This window comes from Vidua macroura, chromosome Z (assembly GCF_024509145.1).
Source record: "Vidua macroura isolate BioBank_ID:100142 chromosome Z, ASM2450914v1, whole genome shotgun sequence".
NCBI lineage: Eukaryota > Metazoa > Chordata > Aves > Passeriformes > Viduidae > Vidua > Vidua macroura.
Genome location: NC_071611.1, coordinates 40,864,622 through 40,892,104, shown reverse-complemented (window position 1 = coordinate 40,892,104; position 27,483 = coordinate 40,864,622). Strand labels below are relative to the sequence as shown.

Genomic DNA, 27,483 nt, shown 5'->3' with positions numbered 1-27,483 from the left:
AGGAGAGATGTTACAGGTGGAGTAAGGAGCACTCCGGAAGTACTTCAGGCATAAGTAAGTACGAGAGGAGTGGCTGTTACAGGGAGCAGTTGTATGTCAGGGTTAGTGCACCATGTGCCTTCAGCCTCTCCACTGAGACACTTTCACATGATCCCATGTCTGCCCCCAGAGGTATTAGCTGCTCTCTTTCATTTGCCACTTGTGGCTGAACTGACTGCAGGTAACAACAATAAAGAAAACACTGAGCTTCTTCATGCAGGCAAAAAAAAAAAAGAGATTTATTTTAAAAGGTAGGAGAAACAGAACAAGTAGTATGGTCCTTTATGTTGTCCAACCTGGACTTGTAGAGATTTCAGCCAGGATGAATGAGAGGGCTTCACCAATGGTTAAGGACTGTGGAGGAGTGTGCCAGCACACTGATGCAAGAGCAGTGAATCCCCTTTACAAGAAAGATCTTCTTGACCTTGTCTCAGCTTCTGTTCAAGTGCTCTTGCACTCAACAAAAAGGACACTTCAGTTTTGCTCCTTACTGCCAAAACCGCACTTCCCTTGGTTCCCAGAGCAGCAGATACACAGGGCCAAGAGAATATTGAAAGAGAAAGAGGTAGGTAATCAGATATTTGTGACAGAACAGGTTGTTGGGAGATACCCAGTTTGTGACTATTCACAGTGCTAAGCGAGGAGTCTCCAGGAACACGGAAGTACTGACACAGCCTGTCAGGCACTCTGGGTCTATGCAGAGTGTGACTGTTCCCATCCTCTCCCCTCTCCCAGGATCAGACTGGTCCTGATACTGCAGGCACAGTACTGCTCAGTGCTGAGGAAAGTGAACTTCTGCATCAGCCCTGTCTGAAAGCACAGGGCCAGCTGAGTGCAGCAAAGAAAAGTTAAAAAAAAAAAAAATAAAAATGGAAAAAGGCTGCTGTATCTCTGGACGTGTTCACTATTAGGCAAGGCCCAACAGCACTGGGACAGGTCTGAGCCACTTGGACCTGGAAGACAGTCAAGAAACACAATTCCCTGGAGGATACAAAAGGATTACATTTAGGTATCCCAGTACAACAAGCCTGCAGTTATCTATGCAGATCCCCATGTTCTGTCTTTCTTCTGTCTGACCTCTGACACAGAGAGCATCTCCTGGGTACATCAATGAGTGGGACACAGAGAAATTAAGCAATTAAGCCAAACACTTCAGGATTTTTTCAGTTATTGAAGAGTTCCTGTCTTTCTCAACTATGAAGAGAAAGACAAGACAGGCCCCAGCTAAAAAGCTTTGCTCCAGCATGACTTCCAGCATGGGAGCAGAACCACACAGGAAACTTGGCAATCTTGGTGTGTGTTTGGAAGCACTGCAGTGGGTCAGTAGCCAAAAGCATGGTCTTCTGATCCCTCTCCACACTCAGCTGACACATACCAAGATTCTTCCAGAGCTTCCAGAGTATACTACAGCACCACTATAGCTCCCACCTGCCTTCAGCAGCTGAGTAGGTCAGGAGAGCTGCACATCCACCAGATACTTCAGATAAGGCAGTCAGTCAAAAGGCCTCTTCTGGCTCATGCCAGACCCTTGTCACCCACCCACTGTATCACAATCTCAGTCACTAGCTGTGTTTCCATTGTTGAAAATCCTCTTTACAGGAACAAAGTTGCTGCCTTTTCCCATTTTGAGCTTTGCCTTCAGCTCACTATCTCTCTTCAGCTCGCTGCCTCTGCCGCCCCAGGCAGGGCTCCCCCACCACCACTGCCTCTCCACCCCAGGAAGCCATTGTAGCTGACTACTGTGGCATGCATTCTGGTAGCCCTCCTCCTTCCAGCCCCAGCCCTCCAACAAACTGTGAGCTCCCTCCAGCAGCCTGGCCACTGTACTGCAAGCACTCTATGCATCACAGCTGCTGGGAACCGAAACTTCGGCAGATTTTTCCCTGGTCTCTGTGTAGTCCTGGGACGGAAGCTGGCTGCTGCTCTCTGTTCTTCCTGCTCTATTTCTATGTAGCTTGTGGCCAAGAGATCCTACAGGTGGAACATGAAGGGAAGAGTTCCTTTTCTCTTCCACATCCCAGGAAACAGCAATTGCTGTTTTCCCTTCTGTACACCACCTCCTCTTACCATGTCACCCAGGCTGTACATCCTCAGTGAAGCGAGCTCCTCTCTTTAGACATGTTCATGGGAGTGGAAGTGAACTGTGGTGAGAAGCAGAGAAACAGCATTGGCAGGGGAGCACAGGCTGGCAAGGAATATTCCAAGGAATACTGTCTTGATCCCAAGACCACCAAATAAAACCTTTGACCCAGGAACACTGGTGTCTCCTGCATCTGGGCAGGGAAATTCCATGAGTCCCAGAGGGGCTGTGGCTTAGCAGAGGATATGCCCCAGCTCACCTGCTGGATTTCCTGCATTGCCAGGCGTATGGAAGAGCGGAGGCGAGGGAAGGCTCGTTGGCTGCTCTCTCCAGAGTCAGGCTTTGTTCTACTCTTGTCTTGGGTCTGCTGGTTTTGGAAATTCTTGGTCCTCCTGAACCACTGTAGAGCAGGTGTGCTGCTGGAAGGCATGGAGGGGCAGGACTGCTTTTCTGGAAGGGTCTCTCCCTTGTCTGCTGATGAGTTCAGTGTGAGACTCTCCAGATTTTTGTAATTCAAGCTCTCACTATTTTTCTGGAGAAAGGAGGGGTGGATTCAGCAGTGTTTGCAGATCCTTCACACACACTGAACAGCACAATGAAGACGAATACCCAGCTGTATCCACTGCTGACATTCAGGGGACAGTGGGCTGTCATCATCTGCCAGTGCCTCTCCCCCATCTCAGGACTCCCCAGCTAGCAGTGTTTCCCAGTGCATGCAGAAGCAGCCAGGCTGCTTGGCCAAAATGGAACACCCCTCAACAGGAACACATAAGAGATGCTGCTGCAGTATCTCTAACCACCCACTCAAGGCACAGTCCATGCCCAATCCTCTTTTCCCACTGAAGACCCTCAATATTCACCTGCTCACAGGGGACAGTCAGTATTTCCATGAAGGGCTGGATGCCCATGCTCTGGTGATACCGCACCAACTCGGTGAGCGAGGTGTGAGCCCGGTCCTCCCCCAGGATGACGTAGCGTGCGTTGGGCTGCACCTGGATCATGTAGTGTCTGCAGTGCCCTTTGCCGCTGGGCAGAGAGGGATGGACAGAAAAAGTCAGGACATAGGGCCCAGAGTGTGAGAACCTGGTTCCTGCTTCCTGTACCTGTGGTCTCCAGAAGCCATTTGTGATCAGGACCCTCAGTGACAAGTACCACACAGAGGCTGGAGACGTGCACTAACAGGTGCTCATAGGTGCTGCAATCTCCTTCCAGCCTGGTTTGCCCTCTCAGCCACAGAGTACACCTAAGCAGGACCTCTACCCTTGGAGCCACAGCACCCCACCCACAAACAGGTCTATTTTTTCACTAAGAGACAGATTCTGCAGTATCCCATCTGCTACTACAAACTCTCTGAGGCACCCACTACAGGAGAGACTGAACATGATTTTCACTGGACTCCTCCACAGGAGTAAGCTCCTCCAGAGCAGGTAATCTCCTCCAGTCAAGCCGTTTTATAGAATCGCAGAATTCAAGAATTTTATGACTCTAGAATTCCTGGATCACAGAAATTCATGCAGTGCTCAATTTCACAGAATCACTTAGGATAGAAAAGCCTTTAAGATTCTCAAGTTCAACCCTTAACACAGCACTACCACGTCCACCATTAAACCATGTCCCCAAGTGCCACATCTACAAATTTTTTAAATACCTCCAGGGATGGCGACTCTACCAGTGCCCTGGGCAGCCTGTTCCTGTGCTTGACATCTCTTTCTGTGAAGACATTCCTCCTGACATTCAGCCTGAACCTACTCTGTCACAGCTGGAGTTGTGTCTTCTTGTCCTGTCGCCGGCTGCCTGGAAGAAAAGGCTGACCCCCACCTAGCTACAGGCTCCTACCAGGAGCTGTGGAGAGCAGTAATGTCTCCCCTGAGCCTCCTCTGCTCATTACTTACCGGTATGTCAAGATGTAGCCTGGTCGGCTCTGGCTGATCCGAACAAGGAAGCAACCCAAAGGCTTGTCAATCAGCAAGTTTTCAGCTTCCCTGGAATCAGGAAAGAGTTTTTCAGCAGAGAGCCAGCAGCTGCCTTGCCACACTGCTGGGATTCGCATCCTATCTCATGTGCTAGCCCAGTAGTGTCCCAGGGAGCCCAGCATCTGCCCCATATGCTCCTGGCTACAGGCCTCCTGACTCAGGCTTGGTGGTGCAGGAGGCACTAACAGGTTGAGGAAGCATCACACTCTCAGCCAAAGCCTCTCCAAGCAGGGCTGCTCCAAACCTGCTCCAGCAGTCTGATTGTGCAATAGCAACATCTGTCTTCCAGCACCAAGCATATCACAAAGCATCACTGAGATGAGGAACCTGTGCATGTGTGTACTTCCTATGGTCAGGGATGAAGAAGTCAGGATGCTGTGGGGTACTGGGTAAGCCCAGCACCTTGGAAAAACACCAGCTTGGATTACACCACTCTGGCTTTCTAAACTTCCTGCTGGAAGGAGGTCGTCCCCTTCTCTGCCCAACAGACAAAGCTCTGCTTTGTGCTTGTCATGTGCCTTGCTCCAGGCTAAAGGTGACTGCAAATCACCAGTGCAATTTGTGGTTGCTCTGACTGTTCCATTTCATGAAGCTGAGCTTACACTGCTGTGTGAAAATTTAAGTCTCTGCTTAAGCACCAGTGTCTTTGGGAAGGATCTGCCACTTCCTTCATTGTGCAGTGCTCATGGCTAGTCTGTACTTGAATTTAGACTGTTTTGTCTTCCAAACACTAATTCCTCTCCTACATTCTTTCATCTGTGGACAAAAGCATTATTACAGGTTAGGGACTCAATAACTATCTTAAAAAAATTAAAAAGAAATGCAACTACCAGGGAGCTGTGAGCTACTGTAGTGTCCTTTACCAAGCTAATGTGCTGTGTAATGTCTCTGAGTTCACACTGACAGCCTGAAAAAATCCAAGAACATACATCTAATAAGACTGAAGGAGAACTGCAGTTTCAACAGAAAAAAACAGTTGGAGCAAGATGATGAGGGTGTTCAAATGGCAGCAACATTGACAAAGAAATCCCACCAATTGCAGGATATTGGCAGTTAACAAGTGTGGAGCACCAATCTTCACACAGGTGAGACAATACTGCCATCCTGCTCCTGTCTGATCTGGCACTTCTCTGATTATGCCACTGCCTGACTCAGAAAGTAGTGCTTTACTCAGCCAAGAGAGTGAAGTGTGAGGCAGACCTGGTAGGAAAACTTCAAGCATTTAAACAAAGTTTTGCAAACAACTCCATAAGAAAGAAGGGCTTAGTGGATGCCTCTCCCAGATTAAGCAGAAGCAAATGCCACCTATGCTGCACCCTCCTTAGATGGACAAAGGTACTAACAAAAACCCTTCCTTTTCCTGTATCAAAGGGCTTTGGTGGAATTTTGCCATTGAGTACCAACTAAAGCCCCTCTTAATACTTTTTAAAATAAAAGTAAACTGAATTCTATATTTTCCTGCTGTAAATCGGGGTCTTCTCCTGAACTATACTGAAATATGAAAAAGTCATAATGTATCAACCCAAAAGTTCATCTTCATGTCTCTGCAAATGGTCCAGAGCAGGGAAAGTGCATGCGTATATTTCCTCTCTGATTACTTTACAAGCCTCCCATCCCTACACAGGATCTGTATTTAGGGACACAGTGGACTTATGTACTGTGAGTTTCCATTGTCTTTTCATGGACCTACATAAAGTTTCAGCATTTACAACCTCTGACAGGGACTCCCAAGCTTTCCCCTAAGATTTGACGCTCACAGATTAAAAGGGAAAAGTTATGTTGGTCACTCCCGTTCCTATTCCACTTCCTTCCTGGCCAATCCAACCTACACAGTCCCAGGGACACACTGCTGTCTCCCTATGGTCACTGTATTCAGAGTACTCACCTCCGACTGATCATCCCATGCAGCCAGCTTGGAAAGGCCCCATCATCCTGCATGATCTTCTGGGCCTGTGTCTCTGTGAACCAGCGCAGAGTTGCTCCTCTCTTGAGTTTCCTCACTTTTGCTTCTTCCCCAGTCTGTTCCTCAGTACCCAGAACAGGAGGAGGCACAGAAGGGTTCAAGAAGTTATCAAAAGGAGTGTACTGAAAGCAAGGAGAGAGGGAAAGTCAGCACGAGAGCAAAGTCATAGGCAGGGGACATTTGAAAAGACCACCTCAGCAAGTGACCCCATTCCTGAGTCCCTTAAGAGAAGATCAGTCACCAACTACTAGAAGCTGCTTCCAGTTCCTCAAAGGTCCTGACCATGCTTTTTATCTAACCACAGTAGGACAGGACTCACACTTCTCATAACAAGAATGACAACATTCTCTTAGGACTGCATGCAGGAGAACATGTGCATGCAGAAGGTGGCTGGAGCAGGGAACCAGCACACCTGGCTAAGGCCCCCCCAGCAGAGCCAGTATTGTTACCTCTGTTAGTTTGCTGCGTGGCCGTGGCACTGGTGGCTGTTGTGACTGATCAGAAGGGCGAGGACTAGACTGAGGGTGCCTCTTTCGTGGCATAGGGACTGGAAGCGAGTTTCTTTCTGCAACAAGAAGAAATACGTAGGTGAACTCTAGCATCAAGATCCATGAGATCTATTCTGCACAGGCCTAGGACTGGGATAGGCTCTGCTGCATGGATTATGTGGTAAAACCAGGTAAAAAAGCCTGGCCCTCTTTCCAGCATAGCCAGGCAAATGACTTTTATTGTGCTGCTTCTACTCCCCACAGACAATGCCACACTTCCAAAGAGCAGAAACGTCATCAGCTCCCTGCCCACCACACTGATGGAATTCCCATCCCAGAGCAGGCCATCATGACCTGGAGCTTACAGCACTTCAAGGTGATCGCCACACCAGTAGACACACAGTGGGTCAGTGCGAGTGGGAACAACTCACCCTGGGCCTCTGCTGCCAGTGCGAGCTGCCGGATTCTTTCTCTCTCTGCCTTCTCCTGTAGCCGCTGTGCTTGAGCTCTCAGCTCAGCCAACAGTTTTAGGAAACTCTTTTTGCATCTGAATCCCCTAAAAACTGTTCAGAAAAAAGCCATAGTTAGAAAAAAAATGCCGTTCATGCCTTTGTAATTCTCTCAGAGAAGAGAGTGTTCTCTTGGAGAAGAACACTGGGTGATAGTCCTTCATCCAGTACAAAGCCCTCAACACCTGAATCACGTTAAAAAAGAGCAATGGAAACTATTGTGAGCAGGCAGCCAAAACCCTGTGAGAACTATCTTCTACTCTCGAAGCTGCCAGATCACAGATTTATAGAAACCAAATTACATATCTAAGCTCTCATCTCTAATGCCAGGGTACTGAATACCTAAAAAGAAATCTTCACAGAAGGACCTGTTAACCATCTATCTCTCTGTCCTTCTAGACACCATGAAGGAGACAGGATTTCCTTGATGCCAGCCCACAGGAAAACCTTTCCCATTGCAGGGCTCACCCAGGAGCATTACAGACATAGTGTGATCCCACCTACTCTACCAGTTATTAAAACACATGAAATGAAAGCTGCACCCTCTCAGTTCCCACTACCCACACATGTTCCCCATAGATGACAACAGTGCACAGCTTGTGACTGTCTGATGTTTGTTACACTATATGGTGCACAGTTGGAAGTTGCTCAGATGCTCCAGCAGTGCAACAACCCATACAGAAGAGAAGTGCAATAGAGGGGAGCTAAGCAGGGTGACAGCATCCTCCTCCTCCTCCTGGCTGCACAGTCCTCAAGTAGCCTGTGCAAAGGGAAGTACCAATCTGCCCACAGCCACTCTGAAGAGACAGGCTGCTAGAGCAGATGCTATGTGGAAAGGTAAGAAAAAAACCAAACCAGACCAAAATTTTACCCCCTTTTGCCTGTCTCTGAAAGCAGCAATGAGATCTGCTTCACTCATTTCCCTCTCCCCAGTTCAGCATAACTCACAAACAATCCTTACTCCAGAGGACAGTGAGCCAGCCCTCAGGACACAGCCAAATCATGTGCATGCCCTGCTCAGCCCAGCTCTCCAGTACACATTTTTCCTTTCCAAGGCTGATTCTGAGGGCTCTCCCTGATTCAGGATGAGCACTGGGAATATGGGCATTTGCAATAAGCACTTTGACTTTGACCTTGATACAGAGATGGCACCTGCCCTACCCTTCTGTCCTCTGCAGAGGTGGAGAAGGGACTGCAAAAAAGGTTTTCCTTCCCCTGGTCCGAGATCAGCTCCTGTCGCAGTGCTCACCTTTCTGTATGATAACTGCTGCTCTTTCCAGTCGCTCCAGATACTTTTCCAGCTGTTCCTGATGCCAATATTTAAAGAAAAGTCGAGACTTTCTGTGAAGTTGGAGAAGAAAGATGCAGTGAGAAACACTGTCTAAACTTTTATCCATCATCCTTTGAAGAGCCCATTCCTACAACCACAGAATCCTCCCTGAAGAGAACCAGGTGACAGCTTACACGGGTAAAATCTTAGGCTTCCCATTCCCAACAGCAGTGATCCACACCTACCCACAAATCCAGCCTTTCAGCTCTGTACTTTGCAGTATCTCCAAGCAGCTGAAAGAGATGAAAAAAAGGGAAATAAACAATTTTCCACCCAAAGTGAACAACAATTTTTTTTAGTTGCATGAAGGGGCATAATGTGCCTCAGCAATTCCCAATAGTCAGTAAACTGGCTGTCAGTCTGTAATGCATTTTGAGGTACAGCTAGGATCACATTTGGGAAGAACATCCACAGAGGGGTTCCCAGAGGTAAATTTACTTCAACTCCCTGGGAGGCAATTCTGTGGAGCCTATTTTATTCTTGGAAGTGTTTTTCCTCATTCTGTTTCCAAACCCTTTGGACACAAGTTGCAAGGTCAGCACAGCACGACTTCTGGGAGAAAGTCTGTTTTCCAATTCCAGTTTCATTTTGCAGACTCCAGTGATAAAATTTGGGTCACTCGGAAAGATTCCCTGACACTTGGAATTGAAAGCAGCTCTAGTTGGAACACACAGACAGCTTCCTCTCTCTCCTGCTAATCCAGGCTGTGAAATTATAGTGGCACTTTTTGCTATTATCTCACACAGGAAAGCAGAAGTGCTTTTCCTTCTAGCTCAGCCAACTTCCACAGTGCCACAATCCATATCCATAGGATTTTCTTTTTGAAATGCGTCCCATGATTTTTTGTGTCTCCAAACACACCACATCGCCTGTTTACTATAATCTGTCCCCCATCTATGAGATTCTCTTGTGACCTCAGTCAGGTTTGAAATTCTTACTGTTCAAAAGCATCAGGAAGTTCAAGGAAGCACTGTGAGGGCAGGAGGAGCTTACTGCCAGGAAAGAATTGTTCCAGAAGATCATTCAAACCCTTTTCTTAAATGACTAAAAAAAAACCCCTCAGCTGACTTCTTTATATGATGCATTTTCACTATCAATCACAGTTGACATTGGCAGGAAGGAGAGGCTGGGAAAGTAGAGAAGAGGAGGTGGGGGAACTGCTGCCCTAGATGTAGGAAGGAAAAGGCTGGCAGGGTAAAATCCTGTTCCTCTGTAGAGCTGGAAGGATGTTTATGTGTCTAACAGTCGGGTTCTAAAAGTGCTGATGGTATATTTTGCCTGTACAGAGACAAAATTCTTGGTTTAGAAACATCTTCTCTAGCCTGGGAGACATTCAGTCAGGCTGCTTGTTCAGCATTGTCTGTATCTTCTTCTCCCACCTGGCCATCAGGAAAAAGCCTGGAGAGGGCCCTGACAGAAGTACTTGAGTGCCTGCCATGCTGAGTTCAGTGGACACCCTTGACCACTATTGTCACTCCCAAATTAAATACATGGGCCAGTTTTCATTTCACAGTACAACAACACTTTACAGCAAGTGAATTTAATTGCTACATAACAGCTCAAGAAAGATTTAATTCATCATGGTACCAAATGCTCTTTAAACATTAAATGTCCTTGTCTGAAATCTGTGTTCCCCATCACCACAAAATCCCATCCTCTTTCTTCTGTCCCTTTTACACCGTTTCCTATGCTACTGAAAGTAAAAGTCTATGAAAAACAAACCAGACTGCACACAACAAAGTTAGTGTTCCTACCTTTCTTTTGTGAGGGGAGCACCAGGTTTAACTAGAAGAATTCCATATCTGTGGAAAACAAACCAGTACAAACACATAAAAGCCACATCCTTGATGGGCTGAGCTGATGCCTATCACCCTGACAGCAAACAACAAATCACTATCTTTTCCACTCAGTCTCCCACAGCAAATCACCCCATGACCTCAGACCACATGTCTTTGAAGAGTCTTTGAAGAGACTCTTTCACTTATTGCCCATATCTGGTTATCAGGGTAATTTCCCAAATAATATCTAACAAGAAATATTCAGAGGTTTTAAAAGACCTTTCAGCAAATTCCTCAAAGGAGGGTCTCCAGGAGAAACCATCTCTTCGGATACGGATTGTCTCCAGCAGCCCGTTGTACCGGAGCTGAAGCAGCACCACAAAAAGGATCAGAGAAACAAAGAGAAAAGGTCATTATGACATTGGTTTGCTTCTTTGCAGGCAGAAATTACTTCATTCAGCCCTAACCTTCTCCAGTTCAAAATTAAAAAGTTTTTTTCTGACAACGTTTCCTTGGTTAAGAATTTAATTTACCTTATCCTGTAACTCTGATGATTAACCACTCAGAGTTAGAAGTTGGAAACCATAAAAACCAATGACTGAAATAACTTCACCTTCCAGCCATGAGTACTGCTTTGCTTCTGTCCCTTAGAGGATTGCTTCATATTTCCAAATCTGGACACAGAAGTACTCTGAGGCATGGATGAACTTCCTCTTAATCCTATCCTTTCTTATATATATTAAAGAGGATGCTGAACTTTCTGAACTCTTCCAATCATTTTCAGTATTCTTTAAGGCATCTATACCTCAGACCTGACAGAATATCCAACTACAATCATATCAGAGCATTTCAGATCCTATCAAAGCAATCCCATCTTGGTTTCTATTCAGAGTTGCCCTGGCTGATGAGTGAGAACAGTCTCCTCTGGGAAGCAATTTTTCCAGAGTACTGTCTGTACCAGTCCCATCCAAGGGGAGATGCAAAGACGAATCCTAGCTCCTGTCAAGCAGATCTCATTGCATTCATGAAAAAGAAATGAGAGAGATCTAAGATTGCAAAATCTGGACCTAGGAGTCTGTGTCACAAAAACAACCAAGTACTCAGAATCTTTACATATATATAAAGAATGTGGTCACTTTTTTCTCTTGCAAAGGGAGACTGAACTGAGTCACCTTTCAGAGCCTTTTGGTGGAATCTGCCCTTCCACTGAGATGTGGCAGAAGTCTCTGTAAAGGACACTGCTTTTGCTCACCTGCAGCAGCACCACCTGGTTGTCCAGCACACCTGGCTCCTTCTGGCTGTTGGGCTTTATGCAGCGCACAAAGTGTGGGTTGGCAGAATACATCCTCTCCATGAGCACCATCAGGGAATGCTGGCAAGGGCAGAGGAAGATCAACAGTCCATCAAGCCAAAGCACTGCCACATGTGCAATATCCTGCAGCAAGAACTGTTTTCTTACCCTGCAGCAATTTCCTGGGCTCTGGCAACAACTGGGCCCATCCCACCATGATCAGCCCTGCTTGGCAATCAGGAAAACCCCTGTCTACATAATGTCTGCTTTAACCATGCTTAGCACTCTGGAAGCAGTGCAGTGGTAATTTTATCACTGCTTTCATCTCACAGGGCACCTCAAGGCAGCAGTACCGTACCCGGAACTGAGCTCCAGCAGACTGTTTCCGTGTGCTGTTGAACTTGTCATCTGCTCCTGGTATGACCTGAAACCAGATCAAAACAAAGAATCAGCCCTGGAAAGAAGTGCTTGATTGACAGCCAAGGAGCACTGCTGGAAGGCAGGTGGCAAAAAATGAGGGAGAATGGATGTAATGGGAGGGAAGACAAGCTAAACATATAAATGGGAGAAGCAAGCACAAAACATGGTAAAAAACAAAGGAGAAACTGTTATAAGCTGATTGCTGTCTGCTCTTATTTTAAACCAACTTCTGCCTGCCCTTTTTCAGACAGTTTCTGAAATAATAATTATGAGGTAATATTTATCAATTGTGATGTGGACTTGAAGTGCAATACCTTGGCTTTCACATGAGGCATCAGCGTCCCTGTCCTGGAGATCGTGGCTGGAAGAACACAGACAATTAGTTGATTTTGTACCTTTGCAATCTACTAGGACTAAAAATTCAAACCTCACTTCCTGCACAAACCTCCTTACAAATACTGAATCACAGGGTGTTAGGTTCCACCATGTGGAAGTACTGTATGAAGCATATAATGCAGACATTACTAATTTCTGCCACTGAGAAGACATGACAATCAGGTTATTAAATAAACCTCAATGACTTTCAATAAAATTATCATCAATGGGCATCTAACAGTGCAGAAAAAATGGCACAGGCAACAAATGGGGACCTCACCTACAGCACTCAGATTATTTAAAGTCAGATAGCTTATAACTAATTCAGTGACAGGATGAGAAAATCAGGGAAGTTTAATTTATTAAATGATCTAGTAAGAGTCTTGTGTACCCTTGATGCGATGGCTTCATGTGAATCATAAAATCAAAGAATGAGGTTAGCAGTGTCCTCTGGAGGTCATCTGGACCAAACCCTTTGTTCAGCACCTAAAGCCATTGCCCAGACTGGACAACCAACCTGAGAACAGGTTATATCTGATGTTTATGAACTTTGAAAGATTTGGGACTAGGCTAAGTAGCTTCAGTAACAGTGCAAAAATGGTAATGAAGAAAGATAGTCCTAAGCAGTAGCTGAAAAACACAGTGGAGAAGAGAAATTAAATTCATCAGTTTCTTGTAAATCCCAGAAAGTGGCATGGACTGAATGGGAACAAAAAAATTACAAAATTTCTATACCAGAAGCACTGTGTTCAGCCAGCCAATTTCCAAGGAAGTATCCACCTGGCCTTTCTCTAAATTTTTAATTTAATTAGAAGCCTTGGAGAATCTGAAGGCTTATTGATAACTGGAAAAGGGGAGCATAGTGGTAGGAGAAAAATAATGCATGGCCTGAGAGTTTTTTTTAACAAGCTATGAAGCTCCATTTTTAGCATCTATGACCTTGACCAGCTTCATTTCTAGACAAGAAATTTCTACACAAGAGAGTGTGTAGAAAAGACCAGTGCAGACAGTCCTGCACTGGCCTTGGTGAAGATGGGAAAGCATCTGAGCGGCAGCTAATTCTCTGGAAGGGGATACAACCTGCTTTGCTTTCCAAAGCAGAGAATAAACATGTTGCTCTGACAGCTCTGTAGATGCCAGCAGCACCACTCCAGGCTGCAGCATTCCCAGAGTCGCCCTGGCACTGCCAGTTGTGAAACATATGAGCCTCATGCCCACACTTAACTGTTGCCAAGGTGGGCCCTGGCTCATGATGGATGTGCAGAGGGACTTGCCTGTGAACAGCACACTGAGCAAGGGGGTGACACTGTTGATGAAGAGCCCATGGATGTTGGCTGGCACGGTGTCTCTGTTCTTCTCTAGAAAGCCCCTGGCAGCATATTGTACCTGGGGAAAGGGCAGCAGGTCACTAAGGACAGCAGTGCTCACAGACTGGCTGTAAAAGCGCCTTCCACAGCCTGCCGGGGGCTGACTGCATGTTAAACTGACTCTACTCTGGCTTGCACATGAATTCTTTAAACACACATGCACCCCATTCAGATGCCAGCCCTGAGGAACATAACCATGCACATGCTAGAGGCATAAGAACCACGGGAGTGCAGCATAACACCGAGATGTCCACCTTTAATATGTTAAAAGTTAATTTTTGTAATAATGAATGCCACAAATAATAATTTAGTCAACAATGCTGAGATTAGATTATTAAACTGCAAGTTACAATGACCTGAATCGTCATAGCTGCTCCTGTTCCAAGAATTATCTCCAATCAATTCAACTTAATGTGGACCAATGCTTTCAATACTGGTGGCAGTAAAGTTACATGCAATAATACTAAATCTCAAGCTACTTAGATACCAGTGAATGTGTCAATTACTGCCTCCACTTTCAAAACATTAATTACCCTGCTGTTTACACAGTGTTCCCAGGTGTTTGCAAAAAAATAGTCACTGCTATTGGAACCCAATAGGTAGAGAAAAAGCCTTTAGCCTGTCCTTTGGTGCTGCACAGTGGACATAGTAATTTATAAAGTACTATTTTAGGACTAGAGTCCTAATAGAATGGTGATTAGAAGAATAGCAGATTCTTCTAATGCCCTACACTTCTGAGAGGTAGCCCCACTTTCCTGAGGGGTCTTCTCTTCCTGTACCTTTTTAATAAATCCCAGGGAATTCTAGTAGGGCAATCCATTGGAACACATCATTTCTGTTAGTGTCATCCTCAGACCACACATGCCTTAACATCAGAGCTTTATTTATCAGGCAACACTCCCACCCCCTCCAACACAAACATTCAGCAGTCTTCCTGCAAACAGTACATACTTTCCCAGCATAGTGAATAATGCTGAAGCCCAAAACATGGCCTCGGGCTGGCTGGAAGTGTAAATTCCCCTTAAAGCTGCTTTTTAGTTTATCCACAAATGTCTTATCAGTTGCCTGCAAGAGAGCAGATTTCATAAGCTGCAACAAAGGCCTGATGAGGACACACAGATTCAAAACAAAGTGTTGGAAGTATCCTTGGGTGTGTAATAGTCTTCTGCTGTACCTTCTCTCTGACTCTTCTCAGGGATGCCAATGCCACTAGACTGCCTCTGATCTGGACATCTTCTCTCATAAGTCACACATGGGGACATCTCTGTTCATCCTGCACTCCAACCCAAGAGCTTTCTTTGTAGCCCAGATATTCATTGATATATTAGCCCCCAGACTATTTTCTCTGCCTCCTCTCTCATGCATACCTGAGGGAATGCACTCTGCTCATCCAGAAGAGACAGCAGCCCAAGTGGCTTGGCCAGGAGCAGATTCTGCAGGAAAGAAGATGCATGGCACATATGTAAAGCAGTGCAGGACATCCCCTCTCACCCTCACTAGCCTTTGCAGAGGTTCCTCCCAGGTGCATCTCCTCCACATGGTAGGAAGAGCAAGACTTTTCTCTTGGCTGGATGGAGCAATTATATTTTGTCAGTCCTCTCACTCACCAGAATAGGTTCATTATTGTTGAATGTGATGGTCTCCCAAGGCAGCTCTTCTTCCTTATAGGCAGCCTGCTCCAGCTGGAAAATGTGCTGAAATAAAGAAAAAGAGGTTGAAGCACCCAGCAGACTTGGCTAGACAAACCCTGGACATCTTCCTTCCTGCCCTGAACAAGAGCGTGGGGGTGTGGCACTCTCAGCCACAGCATGAGAGGTCCAAGATATAGCTGCTGTTCTCCATGGTTCTCTGTAACCCTGGCACTCACTGGTAGTGGTGCATAAAGCAGAAAACTTGTCAGAATGTAAGTGTCCCTGCTATTACAACTTTGATTACTGCTTGATCCTTCTATCTCTTCCTTTCCTGTCCCAGTGGCTCCTCTACCCCAGCAGGGAAGGTTGCTGCTCTCTATCTTGCTTCACTATTCACTATTTCTGTCCTTCCAGGCAATAGATATGCTTTTCCCCAAGCTCTCCTGCATGTGCCAGGTAGAGCAGTGTTCTGCTTTCTCTGCAGCACAAGGTGAGGTCACTCCCATCAGACTTACATGGTTGAAGAAATGCTGCAGCTGCTCATTGGCCAAGTTTATGCAAAGCTGTTCAAAACGATTCACTGCAAAGTTTTCAAACCCAAAAATATCCAAGATGCCTAAAAAAGGGGAAGAAGAGCACATCATGGAGCCTGCAGGCCATCCCTGCAGATTACTATGTACACTAACACACAATTGAATCTCTTATCACACAATTCTTGTGGCACAGGGAAAATGCATCCAAGAGAGACACTAGTGGCAGCTCTTCCACAGCTTGGAGAGTTAGTTAAGAGAAGACCCACTCCAGCTTCTCTGCTGAGCTGGAGTGCCCCAGAACTACAGCCTCACAGTTGCTTCAGATCAACTGACTGCTCAGAGCTGAACAAAACCCTACAAGGCTTCACGCTGCTGACTCTTATCTCCAGCAGGATCACTGTTTTGAAAATGCATCCCAGCAGGCAAGCTCTGTAAAATCTCATGCTGTGCCTTGTCCTTCATCGTGGCTGAGGGATGCACATTTGAGAACAGAGCAGGAGCAAAGCAGGCAGAACTCACCTATCTCCCTCAGCTCCACGTCAGGATCCACGTTCTCAGCCAGCAGCTCATTGATCTTGCAAACAATCCAGCGAAACACTCGACCATAGGCCACCTTTGCAATGGAGTCCCGAGCATCTGCACAGAGGGAACAACAGCAACTCACCGCCGTGCTTCACAGGAGAGTGGGGGACACCGCACACAAGCTGGCTCAATGCATCCACCTCTAGCAACAATGTCTATATGAAGCCACTTTAAAGACCAGATAAACATTGGATTGTCCCCATCCTTTGCAAGTGGGAGCTGTAAAAATAGCTCTTTAATTTAAAAATCTTCACAATCTTTCTACAAGATCAGCCATGTCATACCAGGGCATTTTTGAGTCATGCCACCTTTTAGAATATCCAGAGACTTGCTTTCCCTTCTGAAGATACACTAAGTATGGATCCCCTCACTGCTATAACAAGGGAGAAGCTCCAAATTTTACTTGGAAAACTGGAGAGTTCTCTTCCTCCTAGCCCATAGTTGCTAAATGTTTAAATGCTGTAGGCAAGAAAAGCACACGATTGATGGAAAGCTTGCTGACATTTTAAGAAGGAGACCAAATTAACATGACTTATTAAAGACGTATATTTTATTGTCTAGAGAAATTTGTAAAACAGAACTAGCTAATCTCATTTCATTTTCTTCTTTCATTTATTTGAAGCAATAACCTCTCTTTTTAATTATCTTTTAAAGTACTATAATTTAAATGACCCTTTTGGTACAGATTATTTTAGATTATTTTCTTGTTTTATGGAAAGGGAAAATAACACCTTGTGCTTGCTATTTTACTCTTTTCACTCCGTTCCTGACACTGTGACATTGTTGTGCTCATGGTTGTTTCTCCATCTATTACCTAGAGCTCTGCACACTGCCAGCACTCTGCAACAGGAGCCTTCCCCTCTTTTGCACAAATACCCAGAGTTTCTTTCTGGGCTGGACTGAGGCAGAAAGCAAAGCTAATTCCTTGGTTTCTCATTTAATCTCTGCAGTTTCCTAGAGACCAAACAAAAGCAGCATTCATGGCCCTCCATGTCAGTAAGCGACTAAACAGATAAACACTGACATACTTCTCTCTGTGTGAAAGGAATGAAGGGGCACAGAAGGACATCTTTGTTCCAAATAAGCTGCACATGTGTGGGGATACCATTCCATCAAAGCCCAGTCTTTCTAGCCAGCACGTCTGCAGTTCATTGTGTTTCCTACCTTCTGCCTGTTGCTGGGTGTGAAAACGCTGGATCTGCTCGCCTCTGGTCACTGACATTGTACAAATCAGGCATTTTAACAGCTCATCTTCCTGGACTCCAAATTGACCCTGGGAAACAGGAAAGAGATGAGGACAGTCAGTTGTACACCCTTGCTCTGTTTGTGGGGATTGTGTCTGTCCGTGTGTAATGGGGTCATGATTCAGGCTCAGGCCTTTGAGCCCCACTGTAAGGCAAGTGCTACAGCTGGCACCAGAGTCAGATGTGGGCTTTGATCCGCTCCACTCCTGCAGCAACCAGCCTCACACACCTGCTCTCAATCACTTTTTGTTTTGATCTTCCAGTGCTGCCACCTTTCACCTTCTTTGGGAGCCACGCCAGTCCCTCCTGAGCAGTTTAATGACTTATTGAACAGCACCACACGGAGGTGATTGTGCAGGTGCTGAAGCATCTGAGCTTCAGAGTCACAGGAACCCACATGAGAAGCAGGAAACAAAGCAAACCTCAGACACATGGAACCCCTAAGTGATTTAACAGGAATTCCCCTCCTGTGGGCAAGAAATGAGGAGCAGGCTTTCAGAAATAAGAAGCTGGCTGCTGAACAGATGTAGGTGGTTGTTTCAGGTATGGTGTAGGAGTGAAACAAGCAAAGAGATGGGAGTGAAACCAAAGAGCAAGGGTGCTGGATTTCAAACAGGTCAAAATGAAAAGAAATAGAAAGCAGAGAAGTATGTTACTTTTTCCTGTCCTGTGCTGTTAATAAAGCAGGATAACTTCTTCATCCCATATAGCAAAAATGGAATGGTCCTGGGAAATATATACTTCTTAATCTGTGATAACTTAATGCAAAATAATAGAAAGCTTGATTCAAGATAACCAATTAAAAATGAGAGCACTTAGGGGGGTATCCTTGGACAAAATTCAATGAAAACACAGAATAAATGTACTGATATTGCACACCCGAATTTCTCCAAAGCATCATCAAACTCATTAACATAAAACATTTAGTTTTAAAAAGCTTGTGCTTTATGAAGTCAGCAAGGTATATGCTGACTATGCAAGACACTGGTTCTAGACACACAAGAAACAGAAGCTGAAACACATCTCTCTGGGTATGACTAGCAGTGAACACAAATGCTGACATGGGGTCAAACTGTACATTTCAAAAAAAAACCCCTTGTTCTTTAGAAACCTTCACATTCTGAGAAACATCCTCTGGCAGAAACAGCTCCTGCAGTCACACAGCCAGTGGGGAAGAACATAATACCCATAAGGTTTCATCAACATTTCTTCTGACTCACCGCTGCAGCCTTCAGCCATCCCTGGGAGGCTTCACTGACCTTCACAGACCCATTGCTCTCCTCAGGCTCAAAGGTCACATTGCCCAGAGACAGCACACCAGCCAAGATAGCCTGCATGTCCACTTGCTCCTAAAACACAAAAGAAAGGTGACTGAAAAGTCTACAAGCACGTAGCATGTACAAGACAGATGACCCAGAAGTTGGAGAGGTTAAGGGAAGAGGCACAGGCAACCTGTGGGAAAAAGCTCTCCACAAAGTCTGGCAGACTCAGGTGGTCTGAAAGCAAAATGGAAAATCTAGAGAAAGAAATAGGTCTGAGCTTCAAGAGAGGAGCCAGAAAGAAACCCTGTTCCTGCAGGAAACACAGATGGAAATTAAACAGCCCCAGGACTAACCTGTTCTTGGAAGCCCACCATGTCAAGGGCATGACAAACCTCTTGGTATTTGTGCTTCCAGTGTTCAGTGACTTCCTGTGTACCAAACTGTCCACTTATGTACCTGAGAAAGTGCATATCCCATAAAAACTGTCACACAATTGGCATCGTAACTCAAGTCGTCCCCGATGGGAACAAAGCAGATCACCAGAAGGGGAAAGAAACTTTTCCAAGGTAGTGCAGCAGAGACCCCTGACCTCCTGGCTTCCATGATGCTCTGTATCTCTTCATGTAGCTCCACCCACCCACAGATAAAACCCCAGGGCAGAGGAAAAGACTCCATTATGCTCTTTTCCCCTTCGCCACCCATCACAAAGACTGCCTTTGACGCACCTGTAGAGTGAAGGATCCAATAACCCATACATCTCCTTCTGCTCTGAAGACAGTCCAGCAAACATGTAGTAGAAGATGTGGAAATTCCTCTCCCCAGTATCTTGTTGTACCACCCGTGACTTCTCTAACAGGTACTCACTCAGCTTTGCACCTTGCACTGCACACAAAAAGGTGACAGGGTGAGGAACTACACTCTGGGGGACATGAAGCTGCCTGGGCCGTCCCACATCTCTTCTTTGGTGACAGGAGCACAGAATTATCTAAATTAACTTTCTTGTATGCAAGGCCCTCTAGGCTGCCCAGTACACTGGAAATGGGCTTCTCCATGCTTCCTGTGGTCTTAGAGATTTCTGATCACCTCTGTTAGCAGAAACAAAGGCTTCTGGCATCACAGAGTATTACTAACACTTACCCTGCACTCTCATCCCTATATCCTTGCTGTACTCCCACTCTGTCCAAATCCAGGCCTGATCCCACCCAGGTCCTATCCAACAGTGGTTGCTGTGAGATTGCACACCCTTCCCACTGTTCAGTATGACAGGGAGGCACATGCCAAATTTTTACCCTCCACAGGTTTTGGCTACTCAGGCCACTCCCTCCAGTTCCTAACAACTCCCCAGGCTAGTAATTGCCCTTGGTTTTACCTGTATTTTTCTGGAAATGCAGCTGTATGTATTTTCCAAAGCGGCTGCTGTTGTCATTCATCACCGTCTGGGCATTCCCAAAAGCTTCAAGCAATGGATTCACCTAAAACAAGTGAAGAAGAGAACAACCATTCTTCAGATTAAGCAATCCAATTTAACTTACTTGGAAAAAATTATCTTTAGCATTTGCTACTCAGAGTTCAGCTGGAAAAGGAACCACTTCATGAATATGGATGAGCACCTACTTTATCTCTACCTGGATAGAGAAATTCAAAGAGGCAAATATCACAAAGACTAAGCAGCATGAGATTAACGATGATCAGTACAATTGAACTGATGGGATCTCAGTAAGATCATTGAGACATTTGTTAGAAGATAAGGTTGGTACAACCTATTTCCACACAGTATCTGCTATCGCTAGATAATTTGAATGCTATAGAACAGTAATAAACAAAGTCACCAAGGCACTCAGTTAATATGACAGCTTAGCTGCTGAAATTTGTACGACAGTATATTATAAAGAAATTACAGAACAATCAGACCAACTTGCTAAGCTGGATGCAAAGGTAGCAAAATGAGAGTTTTCCTGTATTTGAGTAAAGAATGTCTGTCAACTGCATGAACAATGCCTCAGAGTAGATGCTGGGCAGCCTGATGAGCACAGCTTTAAGGTATTATGGTAATCCCTCAAAGGACTTGTCACTGTTGAGGCAGGGACAGGAATAAAATGACTCCATCGTCAGAAGGCAAAGAATGAACGTTTATTTGAAAGTACATCTCTCTTTTATAGAGAACATTGTGAAGACTAATTTTATTTGTCTTAAAGTAAAAACATTTCACACCATTGGTGCACTCTGAATAGCACACGGCGGTAGAATATATCTATAAACAATATGAACAGAAAGAGAGATAATAAATAGTGTACATTCCTCTTGGACTTTTTCCCAGGCTTAGCCTGGTAGAAATCTCTCTCCTTTTCCCTCTGACTGAACTATCTATATGGACTAACTTAGTCCTTGGATATATCTACAGGAACCAAATAAGATGCATATTATTTCTTCATTATCATCTCTAGGCTTTCCAAGGGCAGCTTTTCTGGGCTGAAGTGAGTTATTTCCAGTGAAGGAACCTGCAAGTTAGCTCTAGGCACTCTGCTGAGCAAACACAGCTCTCCTGGCTGTGGAACCTGCTCAGGTCAGAAGCAGCCTGGCAGTGTGGCCCAAGCCAGCTCTAAGCAGAGACAGCAGGTGTACCAATGCCACGTGCCCACAACCCAGCACAGGCATTCACCTTGGATCCACCATGGATGACACCACACTGAAATAATACACCATTCCAGAGCCCAAAGCACAGCATGGGGCATTGGGTTTATAGGTAAGTATATTGGTTGCAGGAGGAGCTAAAGCTGCTTTCTCTGAGGAGATGCCAGACACTTTCCCCATGTCCAACAGAGCATAGACAGCCAAGAGAGCCACACAGACCTGCCACTGGCCAAGGCTGAGCCCGCCACTGACAGTGGCAGCGCCTCTGGGATAAAAACTGCTGCACACCCACAGAAGGGAGAGAGGAGTGAGTGTGTGTGAGAGGAACAGCTCTGCAGACACAGGGTCAGTGAAGGAGGAGGGGCAGGAGCTGCTCCAGCTGCCAGAGCAGAGATTCCCCTGCAGCCTGAGGTGCAGCCCATGGTGAGGCAGCTGTGCCCCTGCAGCCCCTGGAGGTTCAGGGGGGAGCAGAGATCCACCTGCAGCCCCTGGAGGAGCCCACACCAGAGCAGGTGGATGTGCCTGAAGGGGGCTGTGACCCCATGGGAAGCCCTCCTGGCAGGACCTGTGGCCTGTGGAGAGGAGCCCGTGCTGAAGCAAGTTTGTTGATAGGACTTGTGACCCTGCAGGGGTCCCACGCTGAAGCACCCTGTTCCTGAAGGACTGTACCCTGTAGAGGGGACCAGAGTGGAGAAGTCTGTTCCTGAAGTACCCCAGGGAAGGTATTGACACTGGAGCAGCCTGCTCCTGAAGGAGTGCATCATGTCAAGGCACCCACACTGGAACAGTCTGTCCCTGAAGGACTGTCTCCTGTGGGAAGGACCCCATGCTGGAGGAGGGGAACAACATGAGGAAGAAGACACTAGCACAGATAAACTGTGATGAACTGACCTCAACATCCATCCTCTATCTGCCTGTGCTGCTGGAGGGAAGAAGGTAGAGAAACTGGGAATCAAGATGAGCCTAGGAAGAAGGAAGGAGTTGGGGAAGGTGTTTCAAGATTTGTTCTCATTTCTCATCATCCTATTCTGACATTAAGTGGCAAGAAATTAAATTAACTTTCCCTAAGATGAGCCTCTTTTGTCTGTGATGGTAGTTGCTGAGTGATCTCACAGTCCTTATCTCAACTGATAAGTTTTTGTTATGTTTTTCTACCCCTGTCCACTTAAGGAGGGGGAGTGACAGGGTGGCTTGGTTGAAGTTAACCTACCACAGAGAAAGACCTCTGTTTCTACAGGAAATCTGAGAAGAAAGACTTTAAAATGAAGTAGTCCAAGAACTCATTCTTGTTAGTCTACCACATGGAAGGTTTAAAGTATGATTTGTTTAAAAAAACCTCACAACTCCCTGGGGGGAAATTCAAGTGGAAATATTTCAGACCAAAGAGTCAAATATGTTTCAAAATGAGCTAGCAAAGATATATGAAAAGAGCAAGGATGGCAGCTAGCCAGCTAACAGGTATGTGCCTGACAGTATAAGTAGCCAAGGATGGGTTACTAAAGGGTGTGTGAATTCTTCATCTCTCTGTACCATTAAATCAAGGTCTCCTTTTTCTAATGAAAGTCCTTGTTCTACCTCAAACAGGAAATTATTTAGAAAAATGTCACCAATCTCTTGTAAAATAGAACATGATAAATTATTGCAATAGTTTTTTCTAATTTAAGAATCTTCTCCAGCAAACAGAATTACTCACCTACTAACCCTTCCAATTTGTGGCCAGATATCTCACCATTCTTATCTACTGTTTTCTTATGTGTGGCTCCCTGATTTCCAGTGGTGATTCACCAGCAGGCTTCCTAAGCCTAATGCAAGTTGTCTTGCAGCAGTGTTGCTTCTGCACCTTCAAGCACCATCCTGCAATGACATACCTGAAGTATCTGCAGCTCCAGCTGTGAATTGCCTTTGCATAGGTTCATTATGTGCTGCAACAACAACTTTGTACTCTCTGTTTTCCCAGCACCACTCTCTCCACTGCCAAGAAAAAGCAACAGAAATTCCATCAACCACGTAAGTATAGTTGTTCTGCCCTTTATGGCTCAAGTGCTTCACTTGAGAGTGCTTTGCAAGAGTTTCACAATTTTTTCAGCAAAATCACCTGTGTGAGTAAAAACTCACATGCCACAGCTTTACACATGAACCATGCAGTTCTGGTCCTTCATCAGGGAAGTTTTTCCCCTCTGCAAGAGAATACAGACATATCCCATGCTGTCACTTCTGGATGGGATGTATCAGACAGACCATTTGCTCTGCTTCAAAAGCCATCTGGTACATCAACTCCCTTGTATATGCTGAAGCCAACAACCTCCTCTTTCTCCAGAGAGATTTGCCCTATCTACATCACATCCACACCTGGATACTGATCATGAGATGCTGTGGCAGTCTCAGATCTCAGGTGTTTCATACATCCATATGCCAGACAGCTGGGAATGCAGGTGCAGAGCTGCCCACACTCCCACAGTGCTGTCACAATCCATGGCACCTCCACCTCCAAGTCAAACAACCAGCTCTTGGAAAGTGCAATTTCCCCTGTCCTGGGAGAGGGAATGTACAATCAGTGAGACAACACGTCCTTAAATGACAACATGACACCAGCTGAGAATTTCAGTATGTGCATGGAAAAAAAAAATAAATGCAGGAAATGCTGGAGGTATACTTGAGGGTAGGTCCTCATTTCCTTTGAGCCGACCTTTGAGCGTGTGGTGTGGCTTTACTGCTTTGTAGCTGCCAGTGGCTCTGTGCTTGGTATCAAGTATGTGTCATAGGTGGCTAAAAGCCTCAAGTACTACAGCAGGTCCCTGTTCTTAAGCACAGGTCAGAACAGCACCATCCAAATACATACAAACAAAATAGGACCATTTTGCCAGTTGAGAACATGCCATCCAGTGCACCCGTTCAGTATGATAGGTCTATTTTTATTTTTCAGTAACTTTCCTCCTCCACCAAAAAAAAAAAAAAAAAAAAAACCAAAAAAAACAATATCCAACAGCACTTCCATGGTTCAAGCTTGACCTTAGACCCTCCAACAAACACAAGACCTTGATAACGCCCTGCAAGCACAGCAGGTGTGTAACTGCCCCCAGCTCTGAAGAAATGCTAAATCATCTTCAGGTGACCCAAGTGCTGCAGCACATGCAGGCTATGACTAATGTCCTCTGGGACTGGGAAGGCAAGAGGAGCCAGTAGAATTTGTGGCTGAAGACAATTTGATAGCAATGAACACTTATGATCTGGCAGCAGCTGCTTCATCCAACATCACCTCTGAAGAATGCGATCCAGACCTCCCAGACTCAGTTGGAGACACCAAAGAGACCACCAGGGACAGCAGATCCTGGTGTGTCCCTGTGCTGTTGTGGTGAACTGTGGTCTAACAGAAGTGACCTCATCTTCCCTGTTCACCCCAACTGTGCTCATGTAGAAAAACCTGTTTATTAGTGTTTCACCACCCATAGAGAGGAAAATCACAAACTTCTTGTGACAGTAACACACAGACCAGGTAAAAGGACAGGAGTCTATCAAATTCATCTCTGAACTGCTGGCAGAAAACAACCAGACCACTGACCACTCCACAAATTCTCACGGGTTACTCTTTCTTGTCTTCTACCTCCCAAAACAAATACAATGACTGTTCTCTATCCCCCAAAGCCCCACCAGTAGTGCCTCTTGCACCCGCTGACCCCAGGGCCACCACTTACTGAGAGCATTTCACTTCACTTAAGCTCAGGCACCAATTGCCTGAAGGCACAGAAATGAGTGAGGCTCAAGTGCCCCTCAAAGTCAGCTCCCAGTCCCACCAAAACACTCAGCAGTGATTAAGCAGTTGACTTCCACACTACGTAGACCAAAAGCACTGATAAAATGATCAGGCAAATACAAAGGAGCATTAAATCAAACAAGCTGGCAAGTAGCATTTTAACTGAGATGATATTTAAACTGTTCTCTACAACACCTAGCTGTAGAGAAGAGGCAGTTAATATTTCAAGGCTTTCTCCTTGCTGTTCAATGCTTTCTCTGCTAAATGATGCTGTCTGCTGTGCTGCAGAGTTCCAGCAGAACAAGAGTGACAAAATGGAGTAAAATGTTTGTGATACTGGTAGGGTCTTTGTTTGAAAGAACTACTTTCCCCTGACTTCTAGAGCACAGAACTGCCCATGACTTTGAGATCCTCCATGACCAGATTCCCAAAGGTCTTAGAGCAGAAAAGCATAGTTTAATACTTCCTGCTCTTCGGTTACACTTGGGAAGCTCCACTTTGTGAAAACTGGTTCCTTCCATTATCATCCTTTCAACTTTTACTACAGCTTTTACCATGTCAGTTGTGTTGCCAGAGCAGAGCACCCAATGGCTTTTCCCAGAGCTGGATTCCAGTGGCTGGTTCCCTACCAGAAGTGAACTTGGCATCTTTAGTGTAAAGATTGCTGGCCGAGCTGCTCCAGGAAAGCCAGTTTTTTCTGCTCACACGTTCTCACGAAGTGCCCGCTAATATGTCTCAAAAGCGGTCGGGATGAAGGATGTGTTGCCAGGGCAGATAGATTTTGACTCACCAACAGAACCGGAGAGAAGCTTCACCTGAACCTTGGGTGGGGAGATGCCAGCGAGAGCTCGGGGGCCGCACCCGGCCCCCCGTCGGCCCCGGGACCCCCGGCCGCCACTCACCTGATGATGATGCACTGGTTGCGGGGTCCGCCGCCCCCGCGGCCCAGCATGGCGTGGTAGGCGCGGCTGGCCATGGCGAAGATGTGGGGCGGCAGCGCGTCGTTCTGGAAGCGCCGATAACGCTCGGAGACCTGCGGGGAAGCGGCAGCGGAGAGGGGTGAGCGGCCGGGGGTGCGGCGGGGCGCGGCGGGGGCCGCGGCGCTCACCTCTCTCCCGTAGAGCGGCAGCGGCTGGAAGGGGTTCATGGCGACGAGGATGTCTCCGATGTCAGTCTGTGGGGACGGGACAGCCGGTCAGCCGAGTGCACTCCGCCGCCCCCACCCCCGGCCCCCGGCACTCACATAGATGTGCTGTTGCAGGAAGCGCTCCCGCAGCCCGGCCAGCAGCGCCGCCTCGTCTAGCTCGGCCAGCGACGCAAGATTCCCGGCCGCCCCGGGCAGGTGGCCACGCTGCCCCGGCGACACCATCGCCATCCTATCCTATCCTATCCTATCCTGCCCTGCCCTGCCCTGCGCTGCCCGGCTCGGCTCGGCCCGGCCCCGCCGCGCTCCGTCCCCGCTCCGCCCCGGGACCGCCCGCCGGGGCGGGGCCGCCGTTTGAACGCGGGGCGGCGGCGGGACCGGCAGGTAACGGGCGGCGGGGCCGGCATGGGGCCGGGGCCGGGGCCGGGGCCGGGGCCGGGGCCAGGGCCGGGGCCAGGGCCAGGGCCAGGGCCAGAACCGGAACCGGAACCGGAACCGGGACCGGGACCGGGACCGGGACCGGGACCGAGACCGACACCGACACCGACATCGCCGCCGCCGCCACCACCACCACTGGGACCGGTGTTGGTGCCGTGTCGTGTCCCGGTCTCTGTCCGTGGAAAGGTCCTGGGCAGGATGAACGCCTGAGCAGCACAGCCTGACTTTGGTGGTAGTCTCGCTTTGGGCACAAGGCTCAAATGCATGACCCATAAAGATCCCTTTGGCTAAATTAGTCCCTGATTCCAGCAAGTATTTCCTGAATCCATGTCACAGTCAGAGGACAACATTTGGTTAGAGTTTAGTAAATGTTTTGCAGTGTGCTCATGTGGTTTTTTAATATTTTTTTTTTACTAGAAATATTTATTTATTTAAAACATATTTCATTTGATTAAAAACAAAACAAAAAAAAACAGAACCCTGAAAATGAGTAAAATGCTTCAGTTTTGGTCAAGGAAAGCTTTCTGTTCAATCCTGCAAGACTTTTAATGGAATTTTTTTCATCTGCTGAAAAAATATAATACCCTTGGTTTTGACTGATCCAAAATACATTTTTAGTACCCTGCAGCACAGGCGAATTGAAGGAAGGCTAGG

General features: G+C 46.5%; 1 protein-coding gene across 6 annotated transcripts; it reads right to left on the bottom strand.

The window, feature by feature from the left end:
- Positions 1-389: 389 nt before the first annotated feature.
- LOC128822588 (myosin-IIIb-like) lies at positions 390-26,640 on the bottom strand. 6 transcript variants are annotated; one of them, XM_054004350.1, is made up of 30 exons: positions 26,491-26,640; positions 26,356-26,421; positions 26,150-26,280; positions 23,365-23,467; positions 20,235-20,337; positions 19,591-19,747; positions 19,219-19,321; positions 18,824-18,952; positions 17,524-17,632; positions 16,297-16,413; positions 15,760-15,860; positions 15,221-15,307; positions 14,981-15,046; positions 14,565-14,678; positions 13,521-13,632; positions 12,186-12,232; positions 11,810-11,875; positions 11,413-11,532; positions 10,440-10,525; positions 10,137-10,184; positions 8,568-8,615; positions 8,302-8,393; positions 6,975-7,106; positions 6,505-6,620; positions 5,978-6,177; positions 4,012-4,101; positions 2,980-3,145; positions 2,379-2,651; positions 2,107-2,180; positions 390-992 (listed from the first exon to the last, which is right to left on the bottom strand). In XM_054004350.1, the coding sequence occupies exons 1-29, from the start codon at positions 26,620-26,622 to the stop codon at positions 2,130-2,132; spliced, it is 3,165 nt and encodes a 1,054-aa protein (XP_053860325.1). In that variant the 5' UTR covers positions 26,623-26,640; the 3' UTR covers positions 390-992; positions 2,107-2,129. The 6 variants fall into 6 exon arrangements, 3 of the variants coding, with proteins under 3 accessions (XP_053860325.1, XP_053860324.1, XP_053860326.1); XM_054004349.1 differs by lacking the exon at positions 390-992 and adding an exon at positions 1,623-2,010; XM_054004351.1 differs by lacking the exons at positions 390-992; positions 14,565-14,678 and adding an exon at positions 1,623-2,010.
- Between the last annotated feature and the right edge of the window lie 843 nt (positions 26,641-27,483).

Coding starts and splice junctions, on each gene's coding strand:
- LOC128822588 (XM_054004350.1), bottom strand. CDS start 26,622: ATGGCGATGGTGTCGCCGGGGCAGCGTGGCCACCTGCCCGGGGCGGCC. Junction 8,394..8,567: donor CTGAAAGGCTGGATTTGTGG/GTAGGTGTGGAT, acceptor CCAACTTCACAG/AAAGTCTCGACTTTTCTTTA. Junction 7,107..8,301: donor AGCAGTTATCATACAGAAAG/GTGAGCACTGCG, acceptor TTTTCTGAACAG/TTTTTAGGGGATTCAGATGC.